At 49.6% G+C, this 18,175-nt stretch overlaps 1 protein-coding gene across 1 annotated transcript in view; it reads left to right on the forward strand.

Moving 5' to 3' along the window:
• The first annotated feature begins 2,619 nt into the window (after positions 1-2,619).
• GYPC (glycophorin C (Gerbich blood group)) overlaps positions 2,620-18,175 on the forward strand; it is a 42,357-nt gene continuing 26,801 nt past the window's right edge. The window contains exon 1 of the mRNA XM_049615754.1: positions 2,620-2,889. Within this exon, the coding sequence (XP_049471711.1) occupies positions 2,853-2,889 (37 nt within the window). The 5' untranslated portion in view covers positions 2,620-2,852. The remainder of the gene's footprint in view (positions 2,890-18,175) is intronic.

An 18,175-nucleotide genomic window follows, 5' to 3' on the forward strand; every position in this document is an offset into this window, starting at 1 on the left:
TCTGTGGTGAGCTCAGCAGGGTATCCCAACCACGTCCTGCACACATTACAGAGGCTGCCAGAGCTGAGTCCCAATCCTGGCTGCACTCCGTCAAACAAGTTCTTGTCACTGCTGCCAACCTCAATTTTCTCACTTTCAAATGGGCCGTTGGCAATATTCCCTCCGATGGTGCTTATGTGAATTAGATAACTGTTTTATTGTTATAAGATATAGCTGAGTTCTTGCTACTCCATTAATAAGCACCCAACACATCAAAATACACTGCATTTCTGTGACTTAGTATCAGACCCTTACCATAGAATCTAATTTTTCATGTTATGATTTTACCTTCTCAAAATACTCCTCATTTCTTTAAAATTAGACACTTTTAGGATTAAACCTTCTAAACTATATCAAATGTTTCTCTGCTAGCTAAATGACTACTCACTATTAAACACTATTTATCTTCTTTTCAGAATGGCCTGAAGTCCTTACTATAAAGTGTGTCCATCAGGGGACAGGACCAATGTCTTCGATAACTTACACTTAATGTCTTTAACTTATTTGCTGAGTAAGATATTGTATTATTACATTATTATCTAATGCATCAGTCACAGCGACCTCACTTTGCAGATTGTTCCAGTTTCACAGATGAGAAAACTGAGGCTCAGAGGATTTGAGTAAAATGTTGAAGGTCAGCCACATAGAAGGCAATGAGGACTCAAACCCAGATGGAGTCCCAAAGCCTCGGTTCCTTGACGGTCCATGGTGCAGTCACATCCTCCACTTATGGCTGGATCCAAGAAGCTTTCGTTGTATAATAAATGCTACTCTGTTTTTGTATCCGACCTTAGAGTTTGTGGAGCTACCTTTCTTCAGTTTTTTGGCTTCCTCTCTGTAAAGGATTCTTGTTACATTTTCGTGCTTTAAATTTTTTTTTAACATTTATTCGCTTTTGAGAGTGAGAGAGACGGAGCATGAGTAGGGGAGGGGAAGAGAGAGTGGGAGACACAGAATCCGAAGCAGGCTCCAGGCTCTGAGCTGTCAGCACAGAGCCTGATGCAGGGCTCGCACTCACAGAAGGGGAGATCATGACCTGAGCCAAAGTCAGACGCATAACCAACTGAGCCCCCCAGGTGCCCCATTTTGGTGCTTTTAACCTGTCCTACTTTGGGAAATGACATAAGCAAATGTCTTATGATTATATCTAAAGGCCAGTTGGCTGTCAGTGAGGATCTAAAAGTCTCCCCACAGGTGTTCTCACAAGTGAGATGCAATGACCTGGGGACTTGTTCTTTGGTTACCTAGTGGCTCTTTTGGCCTCCTTTGGGCTCCCCAGCTGCATTTCAGATCATTGAAGTTCTTTAAATTATGAACTCTGAATACAGGGGATTCTATCATCTAACAAGGACTTATATGCTAAATTGTTGCTAGTTTCTAGTAAATGCCTTTTCTGTCCCACTGTTATTTATAGACATTGCTTCTGCAACTTTGAAATGCAAGTGCTCCTGTCTGCATTTTCTAGGCGAAGAAATGGAGACTCCAAAGTTTCCACACCTGGCCCAAAGCATTCCGTTGAATAGTTCCCTTCACATCAACATGTATATGTAGCATGGGAGTCTCACTAAGGATTTACAAGCAGTGTGAGTTTCTTCATCATCTAACTAATGAGAATTATGAACATTTGCCCACTGTGTCAAACAGGCCGTCCTCATCTTAATGCCTGGAGTTGGTCTAGCCCACATACAGCTGGGCAAGGAGTCTGCTCTGCACACCTCCAGGGGGCAGCCTTACATTGTGTTCAACCTGGTTGGTACTCCCAAGGGCATATACATCGTGCAGACATCTGAAATGGTGCCCCGGGACTGCAGCAGAGCATCCTTACCTGGGAGAAGGGGAGAAGGTGTCACAGCTGGTGCATTGGAGGACCATCAAGTAAACAACATGAAAAGCCCCACAGGAAGGACCATCAGACATGAGGACAGGATGTGTCTTGGATCTGAGATTTAAAACCAGGCTGACATGGTCTCAAACTCCCTTGCCCTTCTCCCTGGTGGGGAGAGGGGAGAGATCAAATTTTGCATATAACATAGCATTCCTTCTCTGTGAGGTAGGCAGACTCCATTTAACTAACCAGAGTGTCAAAATCCATCTCAAAGTTTTTAACTGTCCAAGTAAAGTGAATTCTTTACAAACTCAACTATGTCTGGAAGCCTCAGACAAAAGTGATCCAAATAAATCATACGACCTTTGTCCAAGCAATCCCTTTTTCTAAGAATCTTTTCCAAACATCAGCCCACGGATGGGGACAGCGCCCTTGAGGAGAGCCAGCCAGGCAGGGACTTCCCAGGCCAACGGTGCCCCTCAGCCCTGAGTGGCCACACAGCCATCGAGTGGCCAAGCAGCCTGCCAAGATTCAAACACAGGTCTGTCCCTATTTGGTCACTGGCCCTAACAGTGCCCTGCAGGCCATCCTGTCACATCTGGGAGTTTTTCAGTCCTCACCCAGGGGAATTCTCCACCACAACCTCTGAGTCTGATAGCTGCAGATGGAAACAGAAACACAGAAAATGTCATTCTTGCGCAGGAAAGTTGGAACAGAGAAGAGTTCAGACGTGGGCGGGTGTGTGTGTGTTTAAAAAAAAAAAAAAAAAAAAAAAAGGGTGGAAACCCCACCAGCCAAGTCTGCAGAAAAAAAATAAATGCAGTCTGCCTATCTGGGGCCGGAGCCCCTCCCCTCGGGCCGCCGGAGACCGTGACACAGGTGCCGCTTCCTCCCGGCTGCTGAGGGTCAGAAGCAGGCCCGCGCTCCCCTCGCCACCGCTCGGCTTCTCAGTGCCCCTGGCCCGACCGGCGCCCCGCACCCGCTGGCGATGAGCAGTCTCAACAGCACGTCGCCGCCCGACCAAGGTGAGTGCCCGCCGACGCCCCGCGGGGTTGCGCCCCAAGCCCCCGGGTCCTGCCGCTCCGTTCGTGCCTCTGTGCGGTGGCCGCGCGTATCCGCCGCGGGAACTTGCCCCAGGCCGGGAAGTAAGGAACCCCTGCGCGGAGGGAGGGGACAACGCCCGCCATGTGGCTCGGCCGCCCCGGGACGTGGGGGCAGATTCCGAGTAAACTTCAGGAAACTCAGCCGGTGCCCTGACTCCTCTCTGGGGCGGCGGGAGGGACGTGCACGCGGCGGGGGCATCTCTGGCCTTGACCCCCAGGGCGTTGTAATTCCTCTTTCTTGTTAAGAAGGCACATGCTTTCCTGCTGACGGGAAAGAGAAATCGGATACCCCGAGCTTCTCTGTAAGGGTGTTGGGGGACCTGGCCTGGCCTCCCCCACCCCTCCTCTGAATGGGCTTTTGCAGTAACAATATCAACAACAACAAAAACTTAAAATTTTCTTCTTAAAAAAGTGAATGTTTATTCCTCTTATCCCCAACTCTGCCCAGGTCTGCTCATTAGAAACTGTCAGAGGAGAGACATTCTGAGTCAGTGGTGTCATCCTGTTAAATAATTAATGTGATAATAGGGGTACTGGGGACACCCGCTCCTTTACAAGTCTTTAACATCCAGGTGGTTCTGTGGCCTCACCAGCGGAACTGGAGCATAGTCTACTGTGGCTAGGTCTGTGGTTGTGCACTATGTGCCTGTGTGTGTGTGGCCACTGGCATGCTTGTTTGGGGGTGAGTGGGGACAGGAGTCCTGGGGGGAGGGCCCCTCCGCCTACATTGGCATCAGGCGTGCCACTGATTAGCCAGGGGCCTGAGGCAAGCCAGCCTCTGTCTTAGCTCCAGCACCGTCCTCATCATCCGTGAAATGGGAACATAGGATATTCTTCTTTGGGTCCTGGGAAGGAAGCTCTGTGTAAAGGTCCCAGCATGGAGATGGACCGCTAAGGGCCCCATAAATGTCAGTCATCTTCATTTTTCATTTTACAGGAGACTGGATCTGGGAGCTCATGTTGGCTCCTGTTTACGTGTGTCCGTGAGTGTGAGAGTCAGACACTAGTGTGTGTGTGTGTGTGTGTGTGTGTGTGTGTGTGTGTTGGGGCCAGGGGTGAAGGGCAAAGCCACTGAGGAAGTGCAGGCAGGCTGCCACTCCCCCTTCTGGAGAGGCTGGCTCCCTCCCCAGGAGCCCTGCCCCGCCCCCTCCCTTAAGCAGTTCTCTAGGCTTCAAGTTTCAGACCATGACCAATGGCTGCAAACACTTCCCTTCTGGAGCTCAGAAGGATGCAGCCATCACTTGCATGCCATTCTAGATTACCCTTAGGACTCCATTTATGGCAGGCTCTTTGCCGTGAGAGAACTGTGGGGCCCTCTCTCTTGCTGCTAACTCAGGCAGGATGTGTCTATATCCTGTGTCAGTTTACATCACTGCTTCTCAGAACCAGAGGTTAGGAGAGGACCGCTTGGGCTCCGCCAGGCCTGTCCCCTACCCTCTGGCCTCAGCCAACTCCCGTAAGCCAGAGTGCCACAGTTACTGCGTAGGAGTCATGTGCAGAAATCCATTGCCTTGCCCTTGGATGGAAGGGGTGATTGCTCAGTGAGGAGATGGTCAGGTTTGTCGACTTTATTCAGAATTCACTGCCTCCGGCAGAAGCGGAAAGGGTTGCGTTAAGTGCCAAGTGAAATTCCATCTCAGACGTTGCCCAACGGCTCCAGATATATCCATGGCAGGAGGAGTCACAAGGCATTGGCACAATCAGCAGCTGGACCTTTCCAAGGGTGTCTGGGGTTGGGCAATTATTCCTGGGTGTTTGGGCAACAGAGGGGTGTGGGGTAAGAGGCATTCTGTGTTTGCAATGGAAACACGTGAGCGCATCGATAACGAGGAGGAAGAGGCAGTGCAGGGAGGTTGGCACCCCAGATCAGTTTCCCTCTTTGCATGGCAGATATTCATATATCAAATGGCCTTCTGCAGCCCCAACCAAAACACCTTCCAGAGACTGTGTGGCCACAGTGAGCCCAGCAAGCTCAAACTAAGAACAAATTTGAACAATAAATCAAGAGTAAATAATAGGAAAGAGAAAGATACCATCCCACCTCCAGAGCAATTTATCAATTTGTGAGAATCCTTCTAAAGTGTTATGTGTATACACAGCTACTTTCTGTTTTACAAAATAAAACTCACTTTATATATTCTCCTTCATCTTGCTTTTTTCTCATAAGAATATATGTTGAAGATTATACTTCATCGTCAAATATAGACTAACTCATTCTTCTCAGGGCGTTGTATGAATATATAAATAAATTGGTTATTTTATTTAACCAGTTCCTACACCAATGGGCATTTAGGTTATGGACAATCTTTATTTGATTAAAAAAAAAAAAAAAACAGACACAGTGCAGCCATGACAACCCTTGTAAGCAGGCTTTATGTACTTACACCAATAGGTATAAATACATGTGTTTGTATAAATTTCGGGCAAATGCCCTCACACACAAATTTGATTTCTGGGACAAAGAGTGTGAACATTCAAAATGTTGTAGATACTAAAAAAAAAAATGCCCTCTAAAAAGTCACATGAATTTCTAATACTCACCAGTAGCCAATGAAAGTCATTATTCCCCGCCCCCCATTCACCCTGTGTGGTTTACCTCTTAGCCAATCTAGTAAGTGAAACAGGTTGCCATTTTTGAACGTGCCTCTGTAATTCTAAGTGAGGTTCTGCATGTTTTCATATCTCCATACTGGATTTGATCCCACCTCCAATACCTGTGGGCTTTGAGGAGGTACACACTATAGCAGAGCCTCAGTTTTCTCATCTGTGAGTGGGAATAATAACAGTGGCTTCGCAGGGGTCACGTGATGAATGAGAGAATAAGGGTTTGGCATCATGCCCAAGAATGGTGGTGACTGTGGCTGCTGTTGTGAACAGAATTTATCACAGTAGACCTGACCTGCGAGTGCTGGTAATCTCCAAAGTCTCCTTTACAGACAGTTGCTGTTTTGGCTTCTGATAACATAACAAGGATATCAGTACCTACGTGCTGAGCCTTGTGGTAGGGCCTTGCGTGGGTCACCTTTCCATAGCCTGGTCTCATGGGCATTTTCTTACCTGTTTTGCAGATGAAACACTGCAGGCTTGGGGGACGATGTACCCCAGGCCCCCCAGGCACTGAGGAGGGCACAGCCAGGCTATGGACACAGGCTTTCAGACCCGAGAGCCAGCAGGGTCCAGCCTGAGGGGTGTGTGCAGGCAGGGCACTGTGGGGGCTGTGCCTGGGAAGTCACCACTGTAGCTTTGCACACAGAGGAACTGCGTGTGGCACGGGCGCTGAGAACCTGCCAACCAGGCACAGTTCCTCAGCCGAGCCTGTGTTCTAACCACAGTCTATGACCTCAGTCTACCACTGCCTACTGTAGTTCCCTGTTCTGTGATTGGGCCCGACCCACACCAGGCCAGCTGCTGCCCTTCACCCTGCCTTCCACAGCCTGCTGAGGCTGTCCCCTGGAGCCTTTTCCTGTGGACTCTCCTGATGCCCAGACTGCCCTGCCTCTCTAGCTTCATTTCCAGGGCTCTCTGGGTATCCCCACCACACATGTACCCATGCCCGTGCACACGCACATTCACACCCACATACACACACACAGCCTGCCTGCCTCACTCCTGTTCATCCCATAAAGCCAAGTTTATGACCCCCAACCTCCCTGGGCCTTCCCTGAACACTAGAAAACCACCCACCGTGGCCCTGGGGACACTGTAGCCACCCCCCAAATTCCTGGATCTGTCTGTTTCCTGGAAATTCTGACCTCCTAAGGGGCTCCATGACCTTACCCACTCCCTCCTTGAGGCCTGGTCCAGAGAGGTGAATGCTCCCAGGTCTGCATCCATTCCACACGCTGAAATTGCCTTTTAAAAATCATAGGGGCTCCTGGGTGGCTCAATCAGTTATGTGACAGACTTTGGCTCAGGTCATGATCTCACCTTCTGTGAGTTCAAGCCCCGCGTCGGGCTCTGTGCTGACGGCTCTGAGGCTGGAGCCTGCTTCTGATTCTCTGTCTCCCTCTCTCTCTGCCCCTCCCCCACTCATGTTCTGTCTCTCTCAAAAATGAATAAACATTAAAAAAAAAAATCATTCAATAGCTCCTAGTCCAGCACTTGGCATATACATGGAGGTCAGTGACTAATAAGTTAAAATGGACAGAAAGTCAAAACGAAACAAACTCTAAGAACAGGACTGCTGGGCCCTGGCACTCACCGCCTGGCTCTTTCGCACTCCTGCACTGATTCTCACCTCCTGTTCTCCCCCGACACCCCAACACCTTGCCTAGGGTTTTCTCCACATCTCTCTGTCATCTGAACTTCCGAGGCAGTGCTGGCTCCTGCCTTTAGTTAGTACGAATTTTCACTCTTGCACATTCTTCCAGAACAAATAGCGTGCAAAAGTGTAGCCAATGGCAGATGCTGACAAGAGCGGTTTTCCTCTCGTGCCAGCAGGCGCTGAGCCCAGGACACTGGATTCCATCACAGGTCAGGCGGGCGTGGCAGGCTCTTTGCATGACTCCCTCAGAGAGCCTGCAAGGTTGTCACCACTGCACACACAGCCCCTGTGGCCCCAGCCACAGTGGCCCAGCGGCCCGGCACAGCGGTCTGAGCCCTTCCTCCCCGCCAGGCATCTTTACCCCTCTTGTTGGTAACTCTGACACTGACCGGTTGCTGGAGGCTCAGTGTGGACCACTCTGAGAAGTAGAAACTCCAGGGGGACCCGGTCAGAGGGAGCCCCCACAATTACCTCTGAGAGCGCGACCTGGTTCCCACAGGAAAGAGAGGAAACTTCCCTCAAGCTTCTTAGCCGGGGAAGGGAAAGGTTCACATTTTGATATCGACCAGAGCACCTGTTGTTAACAAGGCCTCCCTCAGCAGAAGCTACGGCTAACTCTTGAACACCAGGGCTTTGAACTGCGTGGGGCCACTGTTACGTGGATTTTTTTCGATAAATACAGTACACGCTGTAAATGCATTTTCTCCTACTTATGATTCTCTTAATAACCTTTTCCTTCCTCTAACTTTCTTTGTTGTGAGGAAACACTACATAAGCCATATAACATAACAAAATCTGTGTCAATGGACTGTTGAGGTTATTGGTAAGGCCTCTGGTGAACAGTTAAGTTTTGGGGGGAGTCCAAAGTTACATATGGATCTTCACCTGTGTGCGGGGTCAGCACCTCTCACCCCCTACGTTGTTCAAAGGTCAGCTAACCCCCCAGAGGTATCATTAGAACCTATCTGACCTGGAGGAAGGGACATAACCAACACCAGCCCACCCCACCCATCCTGTCCCACCTGAAGGGTGAAAAAAGAGTGAGAAACACTTGTGAAGTTCACGGTCCAGAGGCACAGGCTCCTACTCACAGAACCGTGGGCCACTTCCTCTGCCCCACCCCACCACGCTGTCACTGCGGTTCCTTCTACCCAATAGGTCATGCCCGACTGTCAACAAAATTACAAGACCCACTAAAAGGCAAATAATAGAAATTGAAGAGACAGAACAAGCCTCAGAACCAGACGTGGCAGGGATGTTGGAAGCTGACCCGCACGTCACTTGCAGAGCCCGTGTCCCCTTTACCTGCACACAAGGCATGTTTTTAATTGGGGTACAAGCATACAGCCACCCAGGTGACCCCAGGCCGAGCCCTGCCATTTCTTCCCCTTGGAAAAATTTTCTCCTGGAATGGAGAAGCTTTGCGTTTTAGCCGTGGGCACATATATTCTCACCAGAGTCTTAGAGTGAAGGACATTACGGTTTGCTAAATCAAACCCAGGTAATGCAGTCATGCCTGCCTGCCTTTTGTGTTGGGCCCCAGTCTGTGATTTCTGCATTCACCAGGCAGCATGGCCCACTGGCTATGACATGGTACTTGCTCCTGAGAGGCTCACCAGACTCCAGGACCTTGCACGCCACCTTCAGCCAGCGGAGGCTTCGCGTTCAGGTCCCCCTTCTGCACTTTTGAAAACCGTTTGACTAAATTCACTTTGTACCAATTTGCTGGTGATGAAGAGGTCAGACTGAAGAGGTCAGAGGTTTGAATCTGAACCCGTTCTGACCTGCCTGTGGCCTTGAACATGTCGCTGGGCTCCCTGCGTCCAAGTTCTTCCTCCAGGACAGTGCTGGCTTTGTCCTAGACAGTCGCACAGGACCTCCACCCTCAGAGGGCCCCACACTCTCAATGCTCTGCAGTCACTCCCTTGAAATTCTTCGCTTTTGTAAAGGGGCCCCTGTTTTCAATTCGCACTGGGCCCCACAAATTCTATAGCCAGTCTTGAGCCACTAAATGGGGATAATAATAATTTCTACCTCAGGCGTTTGTTCTGAGGATTAAATGTATTAGCCTAGATAAAATTCCTCCCGTAGCACCTGGTGTATGTTAATCACTGCCACTTACTGAGTGCTTGAGTGTGTTGTAAATGAATGCTGGCTCACTCCCCCTGCCCAGCTCCCTCCACGCTCCTCAGTCTCTGTCCAGGTTTGCCCATTTGCTGTTGAAAATAGTACCTGAGGCCAAGATGGCAGAGTCTGCCCAGGTCTGTAGGGCCTGGTCGAGGACCTCTCCAATAGCTCTGGCAAGCTGCTCCCTCCCGAGCTGTGAGTGAATCAGAGGGGGTGCAGTAGGGGGAAGGTAGCCCAGAGAGGGTGTTCAGACCACTGTGACCTCAACACCAGCTGTGGCCTCAGCAATGGGTTTCCTTACATGGTGCCTGGTGGACCCTCCTTGTTCCATTAGCCTCATCTGAACACCAGCCCCTGAACAGTAGGGGCTCAGCTGTCCTGTTCTCCATGGGGAAGAGTAGACTCCTAAAAACACTGAATGAATGAATGAATGAATGAATGAATGAAAAGGTCTAGCCCATGCAGGCCAAGCCTGATGTACACAAAGTGCAGTGGGTCCCAGTACTCACCTCCCCACCCCCATCCCCTAAAGTGGCCTCCGAGCTCCTCTTGGTTGAGCCCACCAGCTTGTCCCAGCCCTGCACTCCTTACGCACCCTAACCTGTGTTACCCCCCTACCCATCTCACCCACCACCTCTCAGTGCCTTGTCTCCTGGCTCCCTTCTCTTTTTCTTCAATGCTGCCAATTGTGTGGGTTCACAGCCAGGACTCTGCCAGGTGCTCCTTAATGCCCGGGCTCCCCTCTCTCTTGGAAGGGCTCCCCTTGTCCAGCCTACAGCCCACCCCTGAACTCCTGCAGGGGACCTGAGCCTTGTTTCCTCTGAGACTGGCTTGTCATTTGAATTGCCATCCTTCCACTTCTACCAAAATTCTCGTTTTAGTGAATTAATTTCAGCTATGGCTGACAATCCCGAGTGATCTTTTTTTTTTTTTTAATTTCACAATCTCTTTTTTTTTCCCTCTTGTTACAAACTCTAAATTATCCTTACTCACTGTCCTCTTATGGTGATGGTCTCCCTGACTCAAAGGACAGAAAGTAGACTTCACTTCCCATATGCTATCTCATTTTGCCTTGTAGCCACCCTAACTAAGGGAGGTATTTTTATCTCCATCTTGCATATGATGGCACTGAAACCTAAGAGGCAACCAGCGTGGCTTGCGGAGAGAGCCACAGCCAACCCCTCACACTCAGGCTCACATACGGTGGATTCAGGCTCACGTTCAGGGAGTTTTTCTAGGAAGGCTCAGCCAGGATTAACCCACATAGCAGGCAAGTGCTTAGAACCCAGGGTGCTTTTAGATATCCACAAAAATGTACATTTCTTTTACAATGAAAAGGAAGAAAGGGGTGCCTGGGTGGTTCAGTCAGTTAAGCATCTGACTCTTGATTTTGGCTCTGATCATGCATGATCTCCCAGTTCATGAGTTTGAACCCTGCATCAGGCTCTGGGCTGACAGTGCTGAGCCTGCTTGGGATTCTGTCTCCCTTTCTCTCTTCCCCTCCCCTACTTGCTCTCTCTCTCTCTCTCTCTCTCTCAAAATAAATAAACATTTAAGAAATTTTAAAAAGAAAAGGAAAAAATGAACTTTTGAGACTAAACATTACATTTGTCTTTATACCTATGCCACTGTAAAATACAGCTTTTGGTATTTTGGGGGAGAAGGGACCCATAAACATAAAGCACCGAGGTCCAAAACGGTCACCCTGCAGCCCTGCCTGGCTCAGCACAGCTGAGGCCAAGGGACCGGGTGCCTGCCTGCTGCTCCCTGCACTGCCGTTCTCCCCGCCAGACTCTGCCCTGCTCCCAGCACTGTGACCCCTGCTCCCAGCACTGTGACCCCTCTTCGCATCTGTCCTGCCTCAAATCCTCACACTTTTTTCCCCTGGCAGTCCTGCCTAACCCAGCAGAGCCCTGGGGGCTGCGCAGCAGTAGTGGCTGCTTCTGGGCCTGCCCTGTACCCCAGCCTTCAGGAGATTTAGAATCAAAAGTAAATGCTTGAGGGAACCTAGGTCTCTCTCTCTCTGTCTCTCTTTCCCACCCCACCCCCCATCTCTCTATCTTTCTCTTACTCTCTTGGCTATTTAAGCCATGAAATTAGGTTGTTCTCCACTTTAAAAAGTTTTGAAAAGAATAAGTTTTCTTTGCCCTGTTTCACTATAACAGAAACAATCACGTTCGCTGGAGAACTATGTGTATGACCAAGAGGAAAGGTATAGGACGACTGTTTCTAGAGCGGAGGTGACTTGGAGATGCATGTGTGTCAGGCAGGTGACAGCTGGAAGGCAGTTTCAGAGAGAGATCTGGGCAAAGATAAAGACGGCCTGGGGGCCCCAGTGAGGAGCTGGGGGCTGTGAAGAGCCTGCTGGGGCTGCACGGATCACCCCAGACAACGTGGGTCTTCACACAGGCACAAAGGGGCCGGGGGCGGGGGGGGGGGGGGGGGGGGGGGGCGGAGGGCACTTTGCTCCATGCTGTCTCTGTTCCCCTCCAGACCCAGCGACCATATGCGGGATACCTTGTTTCATCCTGAAGGCGTTGCACACACGTAGATGTTGTTTGTTCCAGTTTAGGAATACGGAAACTGAGTTTTAAAAAGTTGTGTCCCCAGGCCCTCGCCATGCACCACAGGCACTGTCCAGCCTTGAGCTCCGTGTGTCTCCCTCTGCCTCTTGGATGTGGCTCCCCGCCAGGGCAGAAGGGGGGCTGCCCGTGACCCCGTGCCCTTCTGCTCAGCTCTATGCAGCTCCGAGGTCACTATCAGAAAAAAAAAAGGCCTTTTTTTTTTATCCACCCACCCCAGGCCACTTGTGCTCAGCTCTAACCTCCTCTGCCGGCCCACACCTGCCAGCCCAGCAGCTGCTAATGAAATGCCCGCAGTGGCACACAAGGGCCGGGCTGTGGCTGTGAGTGCCTTGCCAGCCAAGGCCAGCCCACACATAGGTCTCGCTTTCCCCCAGGGAAGCAGTGGGCAGCTGCCTCTCAGGTTCACCGCAAGGACACTGGGAGAGAATGAAGCCCCCACCAATTCCTCACCAATTCCTGGGATGCCTCCACCACAGAACCACCCCTGGGCTGGCAGCTTTGTCTTCTGTTAAGATACTGTTAAGATACTAGCAGCCGCAGGACCTTTCCTGCATTGTGCGGTACTTTGCCAGGCACTTTCAAATCTGTTCCCCTTCTTCATTCAAGAGAGACTGTTCTCCCTCTCTATGAGGAAACAAAGTAAACCTCGGAGAAGTCAAGTGACTTTTAAGAGTTCCCACAGCCAGGGGTAGTAGATGGAACAAGGCTGTGACGCAGGCTGAATCTTCTGGGGGTGTGTTGTTTGTGCCACAGAAACTCATTCATCAGGTTCTGAAGGGGGTGATAGGATGCAAGGACTGCAGGGTCACCGAAAGGGAGACACTTTGACACTGACCCTACATTCTCCTGTATATCCACATGTACACACATGCACAAGCACACACACACACACACACACACACACACACGCATACTCACGTACACACGTGCATGAACAGGTGCACACACATACACACACACACACAGTCCTTACCACTTCCTTACAGTCATCAGCAACAGACTGGTGTCACCCCCAGGTTCAAGGTGGGGAGGAGCTCTTTTGGGTTCTAGTTTGGCCTGGGGCAGCGTGGACAGGCGTTTAGTCTATGGGTCCTATGACCTCACAGAGACAGCTGGAGACAAATGTGAGAAGTGCTGTCTACAAGCATCTTTGGCCTTAGGCATGCTTTTGAAACTATTTCCTCTTCCACTAGTTTTCAGACAGCATCCCATTTCTCTGCCTTGGTCTGGTATCCCTGCAGTACATCTGACTATCAGCGGTCTGTTCTGTCTGTGATCTCTTTTGAGGTCAGTGTGATGTCCAGGCCAGATCCCCTTTACCACCACCCACCCCCCCATTGTGGCAGACAGGGACACACAGGTCTGAAGAAGGCAGCAAGGTTGTTTTGGTTATTTGGGATTTGGACTCAGCATTGCCTCTCCCCATTGAACCCATCCCAAGTCTATTAACAAAGGCAACAGTCTATTAGTAAGTCCATTAATAAAGACAGCCTTCTCTCTGGTGGGTTATCTATGCAGCCCATACATGTACCAGTAGTTAAATTTAGGGCTGGTTTCCATATTTGATCCTTACACACACCCTCTTCACCCCCAGTCTATCACATGATCTGGATCATGTCTTCAGGGATCCCTTGGGTAGCCGGTGACACAAGCCATGAGCCTTCTGGTGAATCCAGTCCAGAGCACAATCTTCAGATCACCATAATCAAATCTGATGCACTTTGATTCTGATCCAATGAGCACCACCGTGCAAGGGGCCACACAGGAGACACAGGGGACCCTGTCTTCAAACGGTCTTCAGCCTCACTGGGGAAGCAAGACCCAGGAATATCAGAGGGCAAAGGAATTCAGAACACCCTTCAGGTTCATGCAACTGTGCAAGTCCCCTCTGGAATAAAGGCTATGTATCCCTGAAATTCCAAAAGAAGTAGCTTCTCACCTCGGGTCTCCACTCCAAACACACACACACACACACACACACACAGACACACACAAAATGGTGTCACAACTATAAATCTCCATTGCAGTTATTTTCAGCAGAAAGGACATTCCCCCAAAATAAATTATCAGATAAAGTCTAGAAATACAAAAGAGATAAAAGTTTATTTGATGTCTGTTGACTTGAGGAGAAGAAGTGAGTGACCACACTCCAGGGGCCCCTTGTAATGGTTCACTCTCAAGTTATCACTGGACACCGAGGGCTTTGTGAAACCCAGTCTGCAAATTCCTCCTGCCTGGTGCCAAAGCCATAATGGTTCACTGATGTCCAGTCACTGTTGGTTGTCAGTGATGATACCTGGGAGCTTGGATCTCAGAGGATCTTTCCATCGTGGATGTTTCCATCACATAAAGCCAGAAAATGCTCTCACTGTGGTTAAATGTTTGCCTATGGCCAGATTGTAATGGATGCCTAGCTGTCAATCACTTTACCAATGAATTCCATGGGGACAGTTCTTACCAACTTCAGGACCACTATGCTCAGACTCCATGAAGAAAACCTGAAAAGTGGGAAGGGAAATTGGATGGAAGAGTCCATTATGAAAGCGATTTATGCACAAATTTTTACCAACCACCATATACATTCTTGGTTCTTCAATAGAAACACACATCTTGTCATCTGTCCTAGGGATTAAGGAGGAAACAGATAAAGTATAAGACAATATCCCTGCCCTCAAAGTATTTTTGTGTTTGTTGGAGCAAACAGACACACATCATAATAGGAATAAAAAGTGACCCATCCTCCTAGGGGGAAATTTCTTATCACATAAATTCAGGTTGCAAACCAAATTGCCTATATCTTGTGATTATTCACTGAAATAGCTAAATATATATCGAGATATTTAAAGAGTAACTTAAAGTAATATAGCCCTCAGATGTAAATTATGACCTAATATTAGCTAATATTGGTAGGTAATATTAAATTATGATGAATTTCTACTTAACCAGATAGAGTTTTATCTCGGGTTAAGATTTTGTGCTTGAAAAAACAAGTTGTCAATGATCAACATTGATTCTTGAGAATGTTCTAACTTCGGGGAATGACTTCGGGAAAGATACATTGCAAGGATGTAAAAAGGAAAACTGGTGCAAATGTATGCGGTCCCCACGATGTGCAGGGATGATCTGACCTGTCAGAAGAGCTGAGAAAATGTTCACTGGTCATACTCACCAGTAGCCATCATCCTCACCATCACTGTGAGGTGGGTGCTGTGGGTGACACCCCCATCTTCAGGATGCAAGACATTGCTGTGAGTGGTAGGGCTGTGATTTGAACGCGAGGGGTGGACCCCTGGGCTGTCTTTTAACCCATGTGCACTGCCACCATCGGCGGGTGCAGAAAATGGGGAGTTTGCAAGGAGAACAAAGTTTTCTTTCATAGGAGGAGGGAAAGAAAGTTGGTTCCAAAGGATTTTTTAATTACATTTCTGGATGTGGGTCTCTGGTAATTACCCCAGGTCATCTCCTATTTAAGAATCATGGAGCTTCCGAAAAGACCTTTCAGAATGTGCTATTTTTAAACAACTCATTTGAGCGAAGTGACGTTTGTCACTCACTGAAAAAGCAAACAACTCTGGGAAAAGTCAAAATATGTCTTGGAGGACAGGGCAGTCAAAGGGGGAGGAATCCACAGTTTTCCTTCAAATTTCAGAGCTCTGAGGCTGTGTTTCCCATTCTTGAGCCCTTCTGGGCCATTTGTTTCCTGAGGCTTTGGTCTCGCCTATTTTCCCTGTTCTTCCTTTTGTTTCCAGGGTGGTGCTTCTGGGGCAAGCCAACTCTGAGATTCCACTGCCTTGGAGGCACAATTATCTGAGTTCCTGGCTTTATCTTGCCCTCCTTGTCCAGGGGCTGTGGAAACAGAAGGCTGACTGTCTAGGCAGATAAAAGGCTGACCTCCCACTGCCCTGCCTCCTGCCCACCCCCACCCCCACCGGGGTCCCTCATGGTTTTCCTTTGAGCTCCTATGAGAGGGCCCTCCCCAAGGGGGAATGAGTGCTTGGCAGCATTCTCCTCTGCTCAGTTCATGATGTCTCTTTCTGAGCCGACAACCCCCTACTCAGGGATGTTCGGACTGCATGCAGCAGGCCACTGCCTGGGCCTCCTCTGGCCTCCCTCGACCCAGCCCTTAGAATGTAGCCAGGCTGTGGCCATTTCTCTTCTTCTGGGACCCAACACCCTGGGGGCTCAGGACTCCCTGGAGAGTCCCTATGTGACAGGGCTGGGACAATCAGTGCAGTTGACCAGAGAAGGTACACAGGGCCAAATCAGAGAGGCCCAGGCCACTGCCCTCACCAGCAATGATGGCTTCAACCCCATGCAAGGTTTAACTCAGAGGCAGGACCCCACCCCACCCATGCCACCTTGTCAGCTACTGTCGGCTCCACCACTAAGCAGTGAGGATGACTTTGGGTTAGTCACCTCGCCCCCTTTGGCTTCCGTGTCCCTGATGCTTATGTCCTCACAACTTCATGGGATGTCCAGGATGCAATGAGCCCCAGGTGCCACCAAACTCTTCAATCTGTGGTAGCAGCCATGGCAGTGGACAGAGGGCCTGCATTCGAACACCTGAGCATTGCACAGGTTAAAGTTCACGCCTCAGGTGTGACAGACCTGGGTTCAAGGTGGAACTGGGTCACTCGATAGCTTCCTCCCTGCGGGCACCTTAAATGAGAAGATGTGGGTAAAGGCCCAGGCCAAGGGTGGGACAAATTCTTGATAAATATTAGCCTGAGTGGAAAGAGAGAGACTTAGTGACACAGACTTTAAACCAAGGGTCTGCAAATTAAGGCCCATGGCTCAAATCCAGCCTGCCACCTGCTTTTATAATTAAAGTTTTATTGGAACACAGCTGCACCCATTCATTGATATAGTGTCCATAGCTGCTTTGTTGTAACAGAGACCATATGGACCTCAAAGCCTGAACTGTTTACTACCTGGCCCTTTATCAAAAAAAAGTTTGCTGACTCCTGACTTAAACTAACAGGAAAATCTCTAATGGCTCAACTTCCAAGCCTAGAGCCCACCTGGGCCCCATTGCCCCTCTTTCTGGAGACACCACCCCCATGACAAGAAGCCATGGAAGAAAGACCAGTGCTGAAGGTCAGGGACCAGACATCAGCCAGGAAGGCTCAAATGGGCCAGGCTGGGGACACACAAAGTGCCTTGGTTCCCATCACTTGATCTACCAATGCCCAGGCCACCAAGGAGAGGGCCTTTGTTATAGTCTTTACTTTCTCTTGTCCTCCAATCATCTACCTGTCAGTACAGGCACTCAGAGCTCTGCTGCTGCCCTGCAGAAAATCCTCACCTTACCTTGACAGGGGTGAGAGGAAAGGCAATATATCAGACAGGGCCCCCTGGACCTACAGCGAAGGAGGGCCAGCCAGCTCACCTCCTGAGTTCAGAAAACAGTGCTTCTCACCCAGGGCCCAGGCAAGGGAGAGGGACACCTCTCAATTTGGGCAGGAGTTGGGCCAAGTACATTGCCTCCTGACTTTACTGAAACCTCCTACCCCTTTGGGGGGTTATCCTGTCACCCCTCTTTTCAGATTTGGAGCTGGATGCTCAGAAGCGTGTCCACATTTGACCAGTTATAAAATGGTGGATCCCTGAGTCTTCACCCATCTTCTCCTGTGCCACCTACACTAGTTAGCTAGTAGGCCAGGAGTCACATTCCATGACCATGTAGTGAGGACCAACTGTGTGCCAGGCCCTACTTGAGGTTCTGGGGAAATGACAGTGAACAAACCAGTAGTAATCCCAAAAGGGAGTTCATATTCTATTGGCGTTGGACAGGTAGACACCAGACACATGGGGATAATGCCCAGTACATCAGATAGTGCTGAGTGCTAGAGAGGACAACCAAGCCAAGAAGGGATATAAGGAAGACCAAGGGATGAGGGAGGTACCATTTTAAAGACCATGGCCAGAGAAGTCTTCACTGGGAAAGATGATGTTTGAGAAAGACCTAAAGGAAAGCCAGTGAGTCAAACGGGAATATCTGAGAGAGGACATAATAGGCAGAGAGCACAGCAAGTGCAAAGGCCCTGAGGTAGGAGGAGGGCTGGTCTGATCAAGGAATAGCCAGGAGACAGTGTGACTGGGTAGGGGGAGGGGAGGGCAAGAAGTGGTCAGAAGGAGATGAAGTCAGACAGGTGAGGTGGCAGAGAGACAGTGGGACCATCTGTCAGCACCTGTTGTAGCAGCTGGAAGCCCACCATCCTCCTGAGTCTTG

This window comes from Panthera uncia (genome assembly GCF_023721935.1).
Source record: "Panthera uncia isolate 11264 chromosome C1 unlocalized genomic scaffold, Puncia_PCG_1.0 HiC_scaffold_3, whole genome shotgun sequence".
Classification (NCBI taxonomy): domain Eukaryota; kingdom Metazoa; phylum Chordata; class Mammalia; order Carnivora; family Felidae; genus Panthera; species Panthera uncia.